Below are 18,299 nucleotides of genomic sequence, written 5' to 3'. Positions count from 1 at the left end.
TGTTAAGGCTGGCTGGCTGTGTCCTTGAGATACCTGCCTTCTGTCCAGCACTGCAGCGGCCTCGCATATCCAAGGCGGTGTCTCCCTTCAGCATCACCACTCGGTAGTTGTAATTCCGCCTTTTATCAGAAGCTGATACGTTTTCATCAGCATCAGACCGAATCTCTATGTATTCAATATCTGACACAAAAAAGAAGACGATTTTAGAGAGGCCTCTACTCTGTGGCCGTTTGTCCTATTTGCCCTGGCTGACATTTGCCAGGGGAAATGCTGGCTGGTCTGGAAGCTACAGCTCTGACGGGGAGGATGGAGGTGGCTGGACTCCTGGCCGGAAGCACCTTGAGACGGTGATTCCTTGGCCTCGGCATTGCCTTTCTCGGTTTGGCTATGAGAAGTTCCCCTTGCTGGTTTACTTCTTATCTCATTCCAGCTGATCCCTATCTACACTGCCACAGAAGCGATTATGTCATCAGCTAAATATAACCCGTGCACAGACAAAGAGGCGAGGCCTGTCAGGTTTGGAATAGAGTCTGCATTTTCTTCTGGCTACCACACGCTGCACAGCTGAGAGCTCCGAGAAGATCCCAAAGGGAGGCTGCTCCGCACAGGCTCCTGGGGCGGGTGCCACTCTGATGGCAGGTGGCATGGCACAGCTTGGGAAAGAACATTTGTGCCAGCCACACCGGGTTAGTTACCTTGTCCACGGTAAGTATTTCGCCAAAGTTCCCGAATAATTTTATTGATTTCTTCCATTTTCATACCGTGGAATTTCATTATTGCTCTAGAAAAAGAAGCCATTGTCGTGTTAAAGGAAAAATGGCATCATCATCATCATCATCATCATAAAATACTATTGTGATTACATGCAGTATATATTAATACTAAATCAGACATAGTAACAGGTATAGACACACACATACACACACCACAATAACTTATCTATCACAGCTCATGCACCAACAGCCCTGATATTCGTAAGGATAAAGTAGGACATAATAGGTAGAAAAAGGAGGAGGGAGAGAGAAGTGCTGGTGCAGTCGCTGGAACCATGAGCTCCCGCATAAGAACGGGGCGGAGGGTTGCTAGGAGTTGGGGCTGATTCGGTGAAACCTAACAACATCAATCCCCCATTTAGAAATCGTCCAATTGGTCATGGCATCACCCTGGACACACTTTTTCTAAACATTAAAAAGGAGGAAAGAAACAGAAACACGAAAGTAGCCAGGATGTCAAACCCGGCATGTTCCTTCCTGTGGCCGCCACCAGTAGTCATCAAAAGCCCCTGGTCCTCTGGAAGCTGGTTTTGTGAACCGGTAAAGGTTGCACCAGTGATAAAGGCCACATCACTGGCATCGCCATACAAAGGATGTAGGCGGACTCACTTCCATTTGCAAGCCTCTTTATCTGATCTATACACAAAAAGAAACCCAGCGTAATGCTGCCGCTTCTGCAGAATCATTTCATGATCTTCTGGTTGACCAGTGAGAAAGAAATGACTCAACATAAATACATTTCACATATCAGATGAAAGATTCTAAAGTAGTAGATTGGAAAAAACCGTATTCTGCTTGTTGGTGAGAATGCAAGAAACATTCACTTCCTACTTTACACACCGATCTCAGCCTAATATATTTTTTGGTCCTTTATAAAGGATGCAGATAAAACTTCTATGTATATGAGTAAGTCAAAGAAAGACTGCTACTAAGGTTCTGGAGCATATACACATGGGAGTATGCCAAACAGAACATGTCTAAGGAAGGTCTCTGCTATTGGTAGATGACTGTAGACAAGTTCTCTCAATAATACACAGGCCTTAATCTGATTAGGTTGCCTAAGGAAAAGAAAAAAAAAGTTCAATCAGAATAGTGGCTTCTGAGGAATCTGCTGGCTAATTAAATTCAAGGCAGAGAGGTCAGTTCAGAAGGTTCCAGAAGCTATTTTTTGAGACTCCAAAGGTAATACTCAGATTTCCTTGATTGGCACAAGATGATCACAGAGTTTTGTTAGAAAGAGGTTTTAAGGGAAATGGAGAACTATGCAGGTAAGAAAAAGGCAAGAGGTTGCACTGAAGAATTTCCACCCCTATACCCTCCCAATAAGGTCCTGTTTATTCTTCGAGGGTAGCCAAGAGCTGTCCCAGGGGCATTTCACGGGTAAACCTAGTCTGCCTACCCTCCAGCCCAGAGTGTGCCCCTTCACACGTTTTGTTCTCCAAACTCAAAAGACCATTTCAAAGGAACGTGGCTTGAGTCCCTCCCGGATGCTGGTCTGATGCGTCATAGATCAAGAACACAGAAATCCTTGGGGAAGGGCAGAGAGATGGAAACACTGCTTTCAGAAGTGTACAGACCTAGATGGGGGGGGGGTATGCTGAGAAACAGTGACTTCACATTTGGATATTTTTGTTTAACAAAGGTTTCTATGGGTTTGTCACAATACTTTGGTATTTACCCTTGAATTTCTTATAAAAAAAAAAACAACCCCCATAAACGGTGTTTGGGATCAGTCACATGAAAGCTGATTTTCTATAGTCTTATTATGATCTTGATTTTTCAAATGACTTTTAAAAGTTATCTGTCAAGTTAAAACTGCTCAACAACGGACAGAAATAAGCATTCACAACATGGAGAATGAGCCCCAGGTAGGGTGAGAGGATGTCCTTGAACAACAAAGGCAGCACTCGCAGCCCCCGCGAGGGTGGACATGCAGAGGGACAGCTCTATGCAAGACAGTCTTGCTCAGCAAAGGGAGGTATCAGATGGGGTTCTTGCCTGCACCCCTCTTAGGAGTGCAAGCTTATTTTCCTATTTGCTTTCCCTGACCAGGGTGGATAGGAGTCCTCAACCCTGGGGCGCAGTAGCAGAGAATGGTCAAGTCAACTGTAGTAGTAACAGTGACTACTACTGATGCTCAAACTTATGCACTATGCTAAGCAATCATACATCACCTCACTAAACCCTTACAATTCTGGAAGCTAGGTTGTTTTATCTCCATTTTACTATTAAAACTGAGAGCCAATAAAGTTAGAAACTTGTTCAAGATTAAAAAAAGTGGCTACAATATCAAACAGCTCTGAATAGTTAAAATGGAAAAACAACCCCTACAACACAAGTCAAAATTCCATGTGAAAGTTACTAAGTTCAGGTAATTTTACAAGTGATTTTGATTGCCCATTCAAGGTTTACTCACATTCTGGCGTATACAACCACATCCATTCCACACTTACCAATATAGTTCAGTCCCAAAGGCTAGGTTATCATGTAAAAATCAGCACTAAGTAAAAATTGAAGATGACCACATCATATCACAAAACGAAGAATAACTACATCATTATATAACTACCAAATTACATTGCTGCCTAACTTCCCTGGTGGCACAGTGGCTTAAGCACTGGGTTGCTAACCGTAAGGTTGGCAGTTAAAAATCACCAGCTGCCCCATGGGAGAAAGATGAGGCTGCTGCTCCTATAGAGTGTTTCCCAAGAATCCAGAAATCCTCAGGAGCAGCTCTACTGTCTTACATGGTAGAAATAGACTGAACATCAGTGCCATCGAGTTCTGACTCACGGTGACCCTAAAGGACAAGGCAGACTGTCCCTGAGAGCTTTCAAGGACTGAACTGTTTATGGGAGTAGAAAACCTCAGCTTTCTCCTTTGGGGCGGCTAGTGTTTTCAACTTGCAGACCTTGTGTTCATAGACCAATGCTTAACAACATTTATAAATGCAACACTGTATTATTACATAGCTGCCAAACCACTGAGAATCATCGTCCAGCCCAGCTGACACATACCCTTAATCATCACAGCCAGCACTGCACCTCAGTATCTGCCACTGCCAGACACATGGTGTCAAACAGATGGTTGCTGTTGTTGCAAATGCCAATGCCAGGCACACAGGTGGTCAATAAGTGAGGAGTAGGTGTGTCACACAGCAGGGAGGAACAAAAGCTTTAAGGAAAAAGGAGTAGGCCTATATCGTTCATGAGTATAAACATTTTAAATAAAATAAGTTTGTATTTGGGGAAGTGAAACAAGAATATATCATGACCAAGTAATGTTTACCCTCAGAGAACCAGAACTAAAAAAGAGAAAAAATTAAAAATAATTCATTAGGTTAATAGAGTACATGAAAAAAGATTATCTCAATTGATTTTAAAAAGTATTTTGATATACTAGAACACTTTAAGTTTTGATAAAAATTCTCATAAATGAAGAATAAAAGAAAACCTCTTAATCTGACAAAATGAGTTTATCAGATATCTGCAGCAGGTATCAAATTTAATGTTAAAATATTCAGAAGTGTTTCACCCTAAAGCTAAGATAAAAATTTCTCCTTTTATGGCTACTCTAAAGTAATGTCCTGAAAGTCCCAAACAATTCACCGAGACAATACAAGGAAATAAAGACTAAATACAGAAAGAGGGTGGGGGCAATGTATGTGTATTGTTTAATCACACACACACACACACACACACACACACACACACACACACACTCTCTCTCTCTCTCTCTCTCTCTCTCTCTCTCTCTCTCTCTCACCATTAAGCAGTCAACTGAAAAACTATTGGAACTATAAGACAGTCAAAAATAAAATATATAAAAATTGTTTTATTTAGGAGTAAAAACCAAAAGGAAATTTAATTCTGTTCACAATGTCCCTAGAAATTATAAAATAGTAATAAAGAAACCTAACAACAAGATACAGGACAAAGATGAAAACTATAGGTTTTTTATGAAAGGACAAAAAGAATTATTAATTAAAAGAGACATACTCAAGGGTCAAAATGGGTAGCTGAATAGTGTCAAGAAGTCCAATCTCCAAGTAATCTAGAAATCAAATGCAATCCAAACAAAAAGCCTAGCAAGATTAAAAAAAGAAAAAGGAATCCACAGATTCTAAAGCTCATATTATGTTGAATAAACAATGCAGAACAATTTAATTGTGGTACTGGGGCAGAAAGAAATAAGAATACAGAAATATAAGCCCCAACCACACAGAGAGCTTTACCTTGTGACTGTGAACATTTCAAATCAACAGGAAAGGGATGCAAGCAATTAAACTTATCCCTACTCCTTATTAAGTCACTCCAAAATAAAATCCAAAGGAATTAAAGCATTAAAAGTTAAAGTAAAAAAAAAACATTCTGAAGAAAACAGGTTTATAACCTTTGGGTTGGAAAGAGTTAGAAAATTAAGGTACTTAGAACTGTGAACCATAAAACCCCCCTGAAGATTTGACCACCAAAGTAGTAAAAGTTCTAAATGAAAGCATAAAAGTTAACAGATAAATGACAAGCTGGGAATAAATGTTTAAAACATATGTGAAAGGTTAATACCCAGAATTGACAGAAATTACTCAAGGGGAAAAACAAACTCCCAACCTAACAGAAAAGTTGGCAGAGAGACAATAGGAAATTATCAGAGTATTTCCCTCACAAGTAAACAGAAATGTAAATTAGAGGGAGAGAATTTTTGTTTCCAGCACTCTAAAATTGGTAATCTGAAAGGCAGGCATGGAGAATGGGCACTCTCATCCACAGTTGGTAAAGTGTGTCTTTTGTAAGGCAACTAACTGGACCCTCACTGTGATAGTTACATAATCTAGTCTCAATTTGAGACTATTCAGAGTGAAAGGGTGGAGTTTAGCCTGTCAATCAGGTTGCAGCTTGATGGCCTCCTTTGGTGGCGCTGCAGAGATAAATAACTCGCTGGAGGCCAGAGCCAGACTCTCTGTGACACATTCCTATTGACAAGCCACATGAAGACACACTGATGGAGCCAGAGCCCTGTAGCTCGAGGAGCCATGTGGAGAGCCCTGCCAACGCTAAAATACTTTCACTGTCACTGGATCCATAAGACTTTCCACCCACTGCCTGTGATCTTCCTGCATTTGGCATCAATGCATGTGCTGCATGAGTCTGAAGATGAGGTTATAGATTGGTATCGGACATATTGGTATAGGATAATATCAGAATTATAGACTTGATCTGGGCTGGGATTTTTTTTTGTTTTTTTTTTGGTGAGATGCAGTTTATTTGCAAACATATAGCTTTACATACATATATCAGGAATCAAGAAAACTTAAAATAAATGAGATAAATATTCAACGTGAAGAATTAAGAAAAGGCAAAATCCACATGTAAAAAAGAAGATAATAATAAAGATTAAAAAAATTAGTAAAATTGAGAACAAAAAAATTAAGATAATCAAACCACATGCTGGTTGTTTAAAAAAATTTAAAAATACAAAGAAATGTAGGAATAATAATAATAATAGAATACAAATGAAATTTAAGTAAGTTTCATTTAGAGAACTTATTTATGTGATAAAATTATCTTTAATATAAGCTTTCAAATAATATTATTATAAGAGATATAAACTAGGTATGAAGTTATGAATGATTAAATAATAAATTAATAGAAAATGAAAATTGATACTGAAGTCACAAAGATCACCAATGTTATTAATTCAGATCCAGATGGTTTCACATTCATTTTCTCAAACCTTCAAGAAACAAGTTCTTTTATAAAAATGATTCAGAAAATAGTGTAAGAAAAATATTTGTGCGTTGGACTACAACATTCCTCAAAGTTATCTAATTCTGATTCTATGAGATCTTTATAAATGACAGATAATTGACAGTAATGAATTTTTCTTCTTGGCTTATATACATTTTTTTTTACATTTTATTAGGGGCTCATACAACTCTTATCACAATCCATACATATACATACATCAATTGTATAAAGCACATCCGTACATTCTTTGCCCTAATCATTTTCAAAGCATTTGCTCTCCACTTAAGCCCTTTGCATCAGGTCCTCTTTTTTTTCCCCTTCCCTCCCCGCTCCCCCCTCGGGATGTTTTAATATATATTTACTCTTTTATATAAACCTCTTTCTTACACACCTATGAGTGCTTATGAATTTGTTTCTCTAGTCTACCTGGACTAACACACTCACTCAAGCCAAACTCACCGTGATTGAGCTGACTCCGAATCATAGTGATTCTAGCAAGTTAAACATGTACATACCCTCTTATCCCTGTAGCTTTATTTCTAAGAAATTATCTTTCAGCCCCTAATAAAATGTTAAAAAAAAAGAAATTATCTTTCTGATATATCTGCTCAGTGTGCAAAGCTACAGACTGTAGCATTCACTGTAGTCTTCTTAATATGTCCATCAAGACTTAAAGGAAGTAAGCAACATCCATTGTCTAGAGCAGTGGTTCTCAACCTTCCTGATGCCATGACCCTGTAATAACAGCTCCTCTTGTGGTGACCCCCAATCATACAATTATTTTTGTTGCTACTTCATCACTATAATTTTGCTACTATTATGAATCATCATGTAAACATCTGATTTGCAGGATGTATTTTCATTGTTACAAACTGATGAGAGCACAGTGATTAATCACAAAAACAATATATAATTATATATTGTGAAATATTTATTTCCAATTACAAGTAAATGAAATTTTGTCCTGAAGCATGATGTGGCATGGGTAACAGTCTTCATACCGGATACTCATCTGTGGGCGTATCTGCATGTGGGCGGCCCCGCCTGGAGACGGAGATAGGAGTGGTGTCTCGGTTCCTAAGACTGTCCTAAATATGTTTTCTGATGGTCTTAGGCGACCCCTGTGTAAAGGTTGACCCCCAAAAGGGGTGCGACCCATAGGTTGAGAACCATTGGTCTAGACTATGCAGCTATTAAAAATGAGGCACTGACTTACATGGGCATCAACACATCAGGAAAATGCCTGCAGTGTGATCCCATTCACAAAAAAACAAAAGCTCTCCTTGTGTGTACATCCATGTACAGGCCCAGTGAGGAGAACAGAGTGATGCCACCACTGAAATGCTTAAGTGCTGACTAAGCCATACACTTATTGTCTGTCTTACTGTCAAGTAAGTGAACTTCAATCCAAACCAGGTTCTGTACTTTGCATAAGTATCTGTAGCAAGAGGCTAAATGGTTTAAAAGTATTCTGGAGTTTGAAGGAAGGAGAAGTTATACGTGGACAGGGCTTCAACAAAGGCAGCCTGCGGAGGAGGAGGAACAGCATAGGAAAACGTGGTGTCTCCAAACCAAACTAAACCCAGGACATCGTGTCAATTCTGACTCCTAGGGTCCCTGTGCAGGATTCCCAAGGCTGTAAAACTTTACAAGAGCAAACAACATCATCTTTTCCCCACAGAGCAGCTGGGGGGTTTGAACGGCTGATCTTTTTCAGTTAGCAGTCCAATGTTTACCATATTAATTGTGATTTTTATTGCTTAGCAATAACCTTAAAATCCCTAATTCGCCAACGTGAAGTTGCACATTTAAAAGAAAAATGACTGAAGGGGAAGGCCCTCAAGGAGATGGAGTGACCCCGTGGCTGCAACAATCGGCTCAAGCATAAGGACAATTGTGGGGGGAAGAAGAGAACAATTGTGAGGATGGCGCAGGCCAGGCTGTGTTTTGTTCTGTACACAAAGTCACTATGAGTCAGAACCGATTCCACAGCACGTACCAACAAGAATATATAAAACTCAGACAATGGCTCAACCACTACTCAAGATAAAGTTAGTCAAAAACAAAACGAAAAAATCCCCAACAACAAAAAAGCCCCAAACCCAGCAGTGGGTGTGGAATGCCACGTGTGCTCTTTTGGATGTGTGCTGTGCCTACTGGATTAGGTGCTGCTGATGTCAAACTGCACTGTACCCTGAGGATGAGAATGGTGACCAGGACGTGCACCCTGAATAAAGCCCTCATCCCCAAACTCAACTTGAGGGCAGGGAGCAGGCTCTGGAGAGCCTCAGAAAGTTAGTGGCCTTGGACACAAAAGCATACAAGTTACACTCACTCCCTGCCACCCCCGAATCTCAGGAGAATGGTCGCATATGCAACATCCGGAACCAGGAGGGAAGTGACAGTGGAACATCTTGGGGCATAGGGGGGAACACTGTGCCTTAGTGAGATGTTCCAGCATCACTTTATTGTAACTGATGGATTCTACTAGTATGAGGGTAACACACCCCACAAGATGGAGGTCCCCCCTTTCTCATCTAGTCTAAAGGTCTGACCATCTGTAATGCTTATCCTGTGATTTTTTCAGATGATTACTAATAACAGATGATAATCAGTTTTTCTTGAAAACGCACTGCTAATTTCCTGTGTTGCCTTAAATAGGCAGTTAAGTACAATTACACGGAGCACATGCATCTTTCTAAGAGGTGAAACAGAAAGGGAAATTTGAGCTTTATTGGCTTCTAGGTAAGAGAGCAACATTAGGACTCATAGTCTAAACCTCGAGAAAGGGACATTAGATAAGTCACTGTTTAGAAGCACAGCTCACAAAGACCAAAATCTGGGGGAACTCTGTAGCACTTCTCTTCTTCTCATTTAGAAGAACTCATCTGATTACCAGGTAACTCAGTAGGGAGCCAGGCACTGTGCATTAAGCAAGTCTCAATTGTTGGAAAGCACCGTCTCCTGCCCAGTGTGAGGCCTCTGTGATTCAGGAAGGCTGCTGGGGTGCCCTCTCCTCATTACTCACCTGTCTCTGTCAGACTGTTAGCAATTGGAAAGAAGGGCAGGATGTGAAAGTCCTGTCTCCCAGGGCCGACGAGAGGGCAGAGGGGAGCTCTGAGTGATTCTGAGCCTCACTGTAGGAATCCTTCGTGTTTCTGCACAGTGGCTTCCATGATGTGTACAGAGAGCCAAGGATAGCTTCCTGCTCCAGCAAAACACGAAACCCCAGATCTACAAGCCAATACTGAGGAGGAGGAAGAGCTCACCTGATAATAGAATACGTGCAAGTAAACGGTAAAAGGAACAAAATATACCAAACAACCTCCGTGGTCCCTCAGCCCCTCTAGCTATCACCCCATTTTCTTCTGTTCACCTCCATCTGTGCTTACTGCCTCTATTTCTTGCCATTTCCTGCTCACCATGCGCCAACCAGGCTTCAGCTCCAGCTGAATAAGTCACTGAGATGGATTATGAAAGTCATTAAGAACCTCTATTTCATCAAATTCAAGGGTAATTTTTAGGGCTCATCTTATCTGACCTCTCAATATCCTTGAAACACTTTCTTTACTTGGTTTTTAAGATGTCTTCTTTCTCACTTGCTGCTTCTTCATTGGATTTGCAAACACGAATCTTCCTCTCTTTAGCCATTCTACATGTAATCTAATCCTCTGGCCTGAAATACGATATATATGCTGCTGATTTTCAAATTCATACCTCTCCCCTGAACTGAAGGCTGTAATTAGCTGCCTATGTGACATCTCTAAATCAGGAAGCATTAGTTATGTCATGGTTAAGAAAACAGTGTAATGCAGTAAACTTTTTTATAAGTTAAGAACACGGGTCACGATGGCAGCAACATGTACAGCTATATGATATTCTCCAAAAAGCAAAATTTTGCCAAGGGTGCGAAATCCATTCAATGGGGAAAGAATGTCTCTCCATAAACGATGCTGGGACAACTGGATCACCATAAGCAAATGATTAAAGCTGGCTTCCACACTCACACCCTTGACCAAAATTAACTCAAAATTAGTATTTAAATGTAAGAACTAAAATCATGAAACTCTGGGAATAAAGCATAGGGCTAAATGATTTGGGACCTTTGGACAAGGAGTCTTAGATAAGACACCAAAAGCATGAGCAACAAGAAACTAGTTATATTCCACTTACCATATATACTCGTGTGTAAGCCGAGTTTTTAAGCACAAAAAATATGCTGAAAAACGGGTTTGGCTTATACACGGGTCAGTGGTACCCCAGTGAGGTGTAACATCTCACTGGGGCCCCCCCAAGGTAACGGGACGAGCGCCCGTTATCTCACGGGTGATTGCCTTTTCTCCGCTGTTTATTCAAAGCCCCGCTGACACTGCAGGGCTTTGAATGTTTGTTTACTCACATCTAACCAATTAGAGCCGTCCTATGACGTGGACGGCTCCACTTCGCAGAAGCACCCATAGTGGTTCACTTATGACTGCAGCTGAACTGGTAAGGATGTGTCTGTGGCTGCACTCCATCTCTCCCCTCTGGTCTCAGAATTAATTCACATCCTGCATCCCCCGCCCACATGGACTTCCCCCCTTCCTCCGGCTAACATGTCGTGGGGGTGGGTCGGTGGGGGGGGGATGCCCATGAAAAGTTCTTTTTCAAAGTCTTGTTTTCTTATCCTATTAGAAATGGATACTCTTGAACCAAAACAAAAACGCCGTCATAAGACGGGTTTCAAAATGAAGGTTGTGTCAAGAGCAGAAGAGAGCAATAACAGTATTGCAAGTAGGGAATTCTGTGTTGACGAAAAGCAAGTGAGGGAGTGGAGGAAAATGAAGGCTGACTTGGAACAGATTCCAAAGCTAAAAAAGCTCGTCATGGTTTAACGTCTTTTTATGGGGCTCTAGAGAGTGAACTAGCATAAATGGGTTATGGAGTGTCGCCAAAATGGTTACTGCGTGACATGCATGGGAATTTGCATATGTGCTCTACAAATGGCTAAGGATGACAAATAGAAAGCACCAGGCATTGAAAATTTTGCTGTGTCAGCAGGAAGTGTACCCTGCTTCATGAATAGGTTTGGCCTACTATATTTGAGACAAAGAACAAAGATTTCCCAGAAATTGCCATGAGACCTTGAAGAAAAATTATGTCATTCCAGTCATTTATTATAAAACAAAGAAGGATTTATAATTATGACCTGGCAGGTATTGGGAATATGGATGAAACTGCCATGTCTTTTGATCTTCCAAGCAACAGAACTGTGGCAAGTTTAGGAGAAAAAAAAACATTTATCTCAAAACCACAGGAAATGAAAAAAAAAAACAACCAAACACTTTACAGTTGTTTTATCATGTTTGGCTAATGGAACTAAGCTGTGTCCTGTCATTATTTTTGAAAGAAAGGCCTTGCCTAAAAAAATCAATTTCCCACCAAGAATTACTATGCGTGCACATGTTAAAGGCTGGATGGATGAAGACGGAACAAAAAAATGGCTGGAAGAAATTTGGAACCAACGACCAGAACCGCCTTAAAGAAAAAGCCATCATTACTTGTTTGGGATATGTTCAGAGCCCACCTATCAGATGACATAAAAAAACTGGCAAAATCTAGTAAAGTTACTTTAGCTGTTATTCTAGGTGGGCTTACATCTGTACTGCAGCCTCTGGATGCATCTTTGAATATGCCTTTTAAAGACCATGTGCAAAGGATGTGGCATGAATGGATGTCATCTGGTCAAGCCACACTAACAAAAGGAGAAAATCTCATGAAGCCTGACATAGAGTTAATAGCAAAGTGGGTTCGAGATGCATGGGAAGACATTCCAGAAGACATGGTGCGACGTGCCTTCCAGAAATGTAGTATTAGTAATGCTACGGATGGCAGTGAAGACTGCGCTTTGTATGAAAATGACAGCAGTGATGGTGATGACGGCGATCTCAGTGAGGACAGTGTCTATGATGACCTCACACCAGCTGAAGCTCTGCATTGGGATACGGATGATGATGAGGAATCCAGTTTTGAAGGGTTTTAACTCTTTACATTTTAGTTTGGTTGCTGACTGAGCTCAGGGAATAGTACTCTTAAGGTATCATTGTTGATAGCTTATTGTTTTTGTTGAACCTATTTTTCACTCACTGTGCTGGTTTACTAATGCTAAATGACTTGTCCTTTTATTCATGTTTCCTATTTAAAATAAATATTGAAATACATTACCCTATTGATGTCTCAATTTTTAGTAATTTTATTTTCATTTGTTTTGATGATTGAAACTCACCAGTAGCTTCTGCATTTTCCACCCTAGGCTTATACTCGAATCAATCAATTTTTCTGGTTTCCCAGGTAATAATTAGGTACCTCGGTTTATACTCGGGTTGGCTTATATTCGAGTATATACGGTACTCAAAATTAAAAACTTTTGTATATCAAAAGGCTACAGATGAAGTAAAGAGTATACTGGTTGGAATAAAGTACTCAGGAAACAATGTATCTGACACAAATTAAGCAAAAAAAAAGCCAAAACAACAACTACAATAAAACCTCCTACAACTCAAAAGAAAAAACCCAATTAAAAAAGTTGCAAAGGGCTTGAATAGATAATTCACCAAAGAGATATGCAGATGGCCAATAAACACATGACGAAGATGCTCAATGTCATTCAAACCACACTCGTTGCTACTGAGCTGATGCTGACTAATAGCGACCCTAGAGCACAGAGTAGAACTGCCCCTGTGAGCTGGGAGACTAACTCTTTACAGGAGTAGAAAGCCCCGCCTTCCTCATGCTCAGCATCATTGCTGAAATATGTTACAAACCACAATGGGATTCCACTTCACCACTGCAAAGCTGTGCAGGTGATGAGATGGAGAAAACGGAAACCCATCTTTTGCTGGTGGTGCAGTCGCTGTGGGAGACAGACTGGTGGTTCCTTACAAAGTTAAGATAGGAGTAACCATTAGGCCTACCTATTCCACTTATAGGTGATGCCCCAAAACTTCCAAACAGATTCAGATACTTGTATGCCACTGTTCACTACAGCCTTATCCACAAAAGTAAAAGAGGTGGACAACTCAAGCGCACATCAACAGGTGAATGGATGAAGAAAATGTGGATATATAAGGCTGTTTCAAAAAATTCATGGAAAAATTTCAATATCCTTTAGTTCCATTTTCCCACAAACTCTTTGAAGCTCCCTCATACAATGGCGTATCAGTCAACCATAACAAAGGGAGTCCTGCTATATGCTATAATGTAGATGACCTTGAAAACATTTTATGCTGAGTGACTTAAGTCAGTTACAAAATGACAAATACTGTATGATCCCACTTATCTGAAATATTTAGATAATGAAAATCCATATATAACAGTTTTTCAGTGGTTACCAGGGGTAGGTGAGATAGGGTTGAATGGGGGTGGGGTGGGGTGGATTTGCATTTCTAACATTCAGGAGATACTGTTAGACTGCTGCTCCAAGACCACTAAGAGATCAATGCATTTGATTTTAAATCAATATGCATGCTAATATGCAGGACAAGGAAGAGGCAGTCTTACTTTCCTAATACCCACACACTGTTGGAAACCCTCTCGGGTCAGTTCTACTGTCCTGTAAGATCACTATGAATCAATATCAACTCAAAAGCAAATAGGAGTGAGGGAGAATGCATGGTGCAAGATTAAGGGAAACCACCCAAATGAATGAAGCAGGAAAGACTGTCTGGTTCTGTGCCACCCTTTCAATTATTGTTATACTTGTATGTGAGCCCACTGTTGTAGCCACTGTGCCGATCCACCTAATGAAGAGACTTCCTCTTTCACAGTGATCCTCTACTTTACCAAGCATGATGTCCTTTCTGGGGACTGTTCTCTCGGATAACATGTTCAAAGTACAAGGGACCAAGTCTCACCATCCTCTCGTCTAAGGAGCATTCTGCTGTACTTCTTCCAAGAAAGATTTGTTTCTTTTTCCGTGGTACTCTCAACATTCTTCACCAACACCATAATTCAAATGCATCCATTCTTCTGCAGTCTTTTTATTCATTCACTTTCATCCAGCTTTCAAAAGAACACGAGGAGGTTGAAAACAGCATGGTTGGGGGTCAGGCGCACCTTTCTTTAAAGTGACATCTTTGCTCTTTAGCACACTAAATAGGTCTTGTGCATCAAATTTGCAGATTGAAATACGTTGTCTGATTTCTCAACTGCTGCTTCTATGAGCGCTGACTGTGGATTGAAGTAAAGTGAAATCTTGATTACTTCTACCCTTTCTCCATCTACCATGATGTTACTTATTGGTCCAGCCGTGAGGATTTTTTTTGTTTTCTTTACAGTGAGTTATAATCCACAATGAATGTTGTAATCTTTGGTTTTCATCAGCAAGTGCTTCAAGTCCTCCTCATTTTCAGCAAATAACTTGTGTCTGCTGCACATCACACAGGCTGTTATTTAGTCTTCCTCTAACCCCGATACTGTTGTATTCTTCAAATTGTCTACATTCTCAGCGTACCGACTGAATTAGTATGGTTAAAGGACACAAGTTGATTTTAAACCATGTAGTGTTTGCTTGTTCTGTCTGAATGACTACATCTTGGTCTATGTACAGGTTCCTTAGGAGCATAATGAAGTATTTTGGAATTCCCATTTAGGTAATAGCATAGAGAAAGGTAAGCTAACGAGTGAAATTGAATAGAGAACTCAAAATCAACTCATACACATATGCAATTATGACATGACAGAAGTGACACTGCAAGTCATTAAAAAAAGAATGAGCTATCCAATAATAGTGCCAGATAGCCATTTGTAAATGGAAAACGGAAACTGAATTCCTTATGTTACACTATACATAAATGCAATTCAGAATTAAATATTTTATGAGGGCCATCTAGGTCAATTGGTAAAACAATCTATAAAGACAAAGTTGTACATCCTACTTTGGTGGGTAGTAACTGGGTTTTCAAAGATTGCAAACAGCTATGTAGTTACAACTATTGTTTTGTTCCATTGAGAGTAAAGAAGAGTGAAGAAACCACAGACTCAAGGAGCAATCAGGGCAAAGGACTAATGGATCAGGAGAACTACAGCCTCTCCTAAACAGACACCAAAGACCCAGATGGTGCCTGGGATCACTACTTACCACTCTGACATTAGAATTACAAGAGCAGGTACCAGATAGAATGGGAGAAAAAGAATAAAATTCAAATTCATGAAAAAAAAGAGAGAGGCCATACTTACTAGACTGGTAAAACCTCTGAGACGATGGCCCTTAGATACCCTTCTTAGAATTGAAGCCATTCCAAGTGATCACCTTTCAGTCTCATAAAAGACAGACTTTTACAGTGATTAACAACACCTGGAAGCAATATGCTTTTCAGTATAATCAACTGCTGAAGATCCTTGGGCAGCATTTACCCCAAGTCATGAAAGCAGGAAGGGGCAAAAACTGGGCAGCTGGAAAAGAAATCAAGGTAGAAATGGGAAGAGTGCTGACACATAGTTGGAATTGAGAACAACATCACATAGCAATCTGTGTATAAACTGCTGCGTGGGAAACTAATTTGCTCTTAACTTTCCCCTAAGCCACAAAATATTAAAACAAAAATAAAACATTAATGTCTTAAATTTGAGAATGTTTTAAAACTTTTAGAAGAAATTATAGGAGTAGGGAAGGATTTCTTAGACAAGATAATAAAAGAACTAGTCAGACTTAAAAAAAGAAAGCAAGCTTGATAAATGTAAAGATAAACATAAAACCTGAGGGATTATTTGTAACGCACATAATGAAAAATAATTGGAATGAAGAACTATAAATGAATATAAAATAATAAACAACACTGAAAATGGATGAGACAGAAACCAGCATTTCATTAAGGAGGAAGCAATATATTAAATAAACAAAAATATTTGATATCAGAAATCAGGGACCTATAATGGAATGCCACACATTTATCTTTAGAAACCCATTAAAGTGGCAAAAATTAAGCAATCAATAAAACTCATGATAGGAACAATGCAACAAACAAAATTCATACACAGGAGATTTTAGAAGATGGCATCTAGGTAGAATTACCTGACCCCCACTCCTGCTATGAGACCAGAAAATTAAGAGGTAATGAGGCCAATACTGCTAAAAATAGATTCAGAGGACTAGGATCCAATTCAGACCCCCCCCTTTGATTTTCACCCAAAAAATGATTTCAAGAACTCACTGTAACACTTGTCTGCCTGCAGGCTCTGCTCACTCCTCGCCAGGACCAGGAGGACCCTTTCCTGCTCCCTAGTCCTGCAACCACAGCAATTTTCCCAAACTGCAGTCTAATCCCAGGCTCGCTCATAAGAAATCAGAGCGCCCACACTGGTATCTGCCATGCGCCCGCAGTCTAAGGATTTGCAAATCCCCTCCCCAAGCAGGAATGAAGTGATACATCGGCCATTCCCACCCTGCCTGCTCCCAGCCCCATGCCTGCTAGCGTGGGTAATGATAGATAGACAATAATTTGCAGCAGTTGAAGAGTCACTGGGATATTTACCTGTGACCGAACGCAGTTCAACAAAACACAACACGCAGTGCTGACAGGATAGAGCCAGAGGGATACAGGAAGGCAGCCAGGGGTGGATTTAGATCCAGTTGGGTACAAAACCATCCCACTAAGCTGGTCCCCCTTCCCTGGGGGACAGCGTGGCATTGTCTATACCAGAGCACTCCACAAGCCAATTATAAAGGGGGAAACATTTTTTTGTGTGGTGAAAACGCTTTCAATGCTGGGCTGTGGTCCTTTGTGTAACTCTGAATGTAAGCCTGCATAACTGTCCATAAACATGAACTAGCAAAACAAGGCAGCCAGAAGGCTATTCTCAAGAGCACTACCTACAGTTTTTAAAATAATAAAATGGGAAAAGCCAACAGGTTCTACCAGTTTAGAGCCCCATCGAGTGTCTTTAAAAGACTGCAAATTGTGGTCTGATGGTCCAGACCGACCCCACCCATGCTGCGGGCCTGCCCTAACCCGGCGCATTGGTATACGTACAGTCATCAGCCTCAACCCAGACGCTGAGACACTGCATTGCTGCCTATCACTGAGTTGCCTCAGTACCCTGCCTACACAGCAGTCTGACCCACCACCATAGTACACCACGGGCAGGCCTCAAAAACACTCTTAACAGTTACACAGAGAAAGAGCTCAGGGTCCCTGGTCTCCCATAAACATGGTGCCCAGTTCTTCCAAAATAACACACAAACAGCAACATACCGCAACACCCTCAACAAGAAAACAAGAAAAAAACAACAACCGTGGACCTAACAAAACTAAGAGGAAAATTAGACGTGGATCTGCCACAAAAAAGAAATCTTCAGAAGGCTGTGTGGAGCAATATAGAATATGAGAGAAGCAATGCAGAGTAAGGATGCAATGATAGAGGAGATGAAGTCCATGCAACAAAGGGAAATACAAGAACTAATGGATGGGTAAGAAGCAAAACACAAGATGTCATCATCAGACGAGAAGAGGTGGAGAATCATACCAGCAATCTCGAGGACAATCAAGCAGACTTCAACAAAGAGGAAAGAACGTCAAACAAGATCATCAAAGAGTCAGAAGAAAACCTGAGGTCAATGACAGAAGCTATGAAGAGGAACAATATTCAAATAATTGGTCTAGCAGAACAAGAAACAACGAAGTCAACAGCTAAATTAGAAAGGGAATTTCTGGAAACAAACTTCCCCACCTTAATGAATGAGAATCAGACACTCATAGAGCAGAGATGAGACAACTAAGACTAAACCCCAGGAAGAGCTCACCAA

At 40.5% G+C, this 18,299-nt stretch overlaps 1 protein-coding gene across 1 annotated transcript in view; it reads right to left on the bottom strand.

Moving 5' to 3' along the window:
* RAD50 (RAD50 double strand break repair protein) overlaps window positions 1-18,299 on the bottom strand; it is an 83,752-nt gene that overhangs the window by 4,303 nt on the left and 61,150 nt on the right. Inside the window, exons 22-23 of the mRNA XM_075541528.1 lie at window positions 696-781; window positions 38-180 (exon numbers count right to left, since the gene is read on the bottom strand). Of these exons, the coding sequence (XP_075397643.1) occupies window positions 38-180; window positions 696-781 (229 nt within the window). The remainder of the gene's footprint in view (window positions 1-37; window positions 181-695; window positions 782-18,299) is intronic.

Source organism: Tenrec ecaudatus, chromosome 2 (genome assembly GCF_050624435.1).
Source record: "Tenrec ecaudatus isolate mTenEca1 chromosome 2, mTenEca1.hap1, whole genome shotgun sequence".
Taxonomy (NCBI): Eukaryota; Metazoa; Chordata; class Mammalia; order Afrosoricida; family Tenrecidae; genus Tenrec; species Tenrec ecaudatus.
The sequence above is the reverse complement of the archived record's forward strand: the minus strand, read 5'-3'. Positions and strand labels throughout refer to the sequence as shown.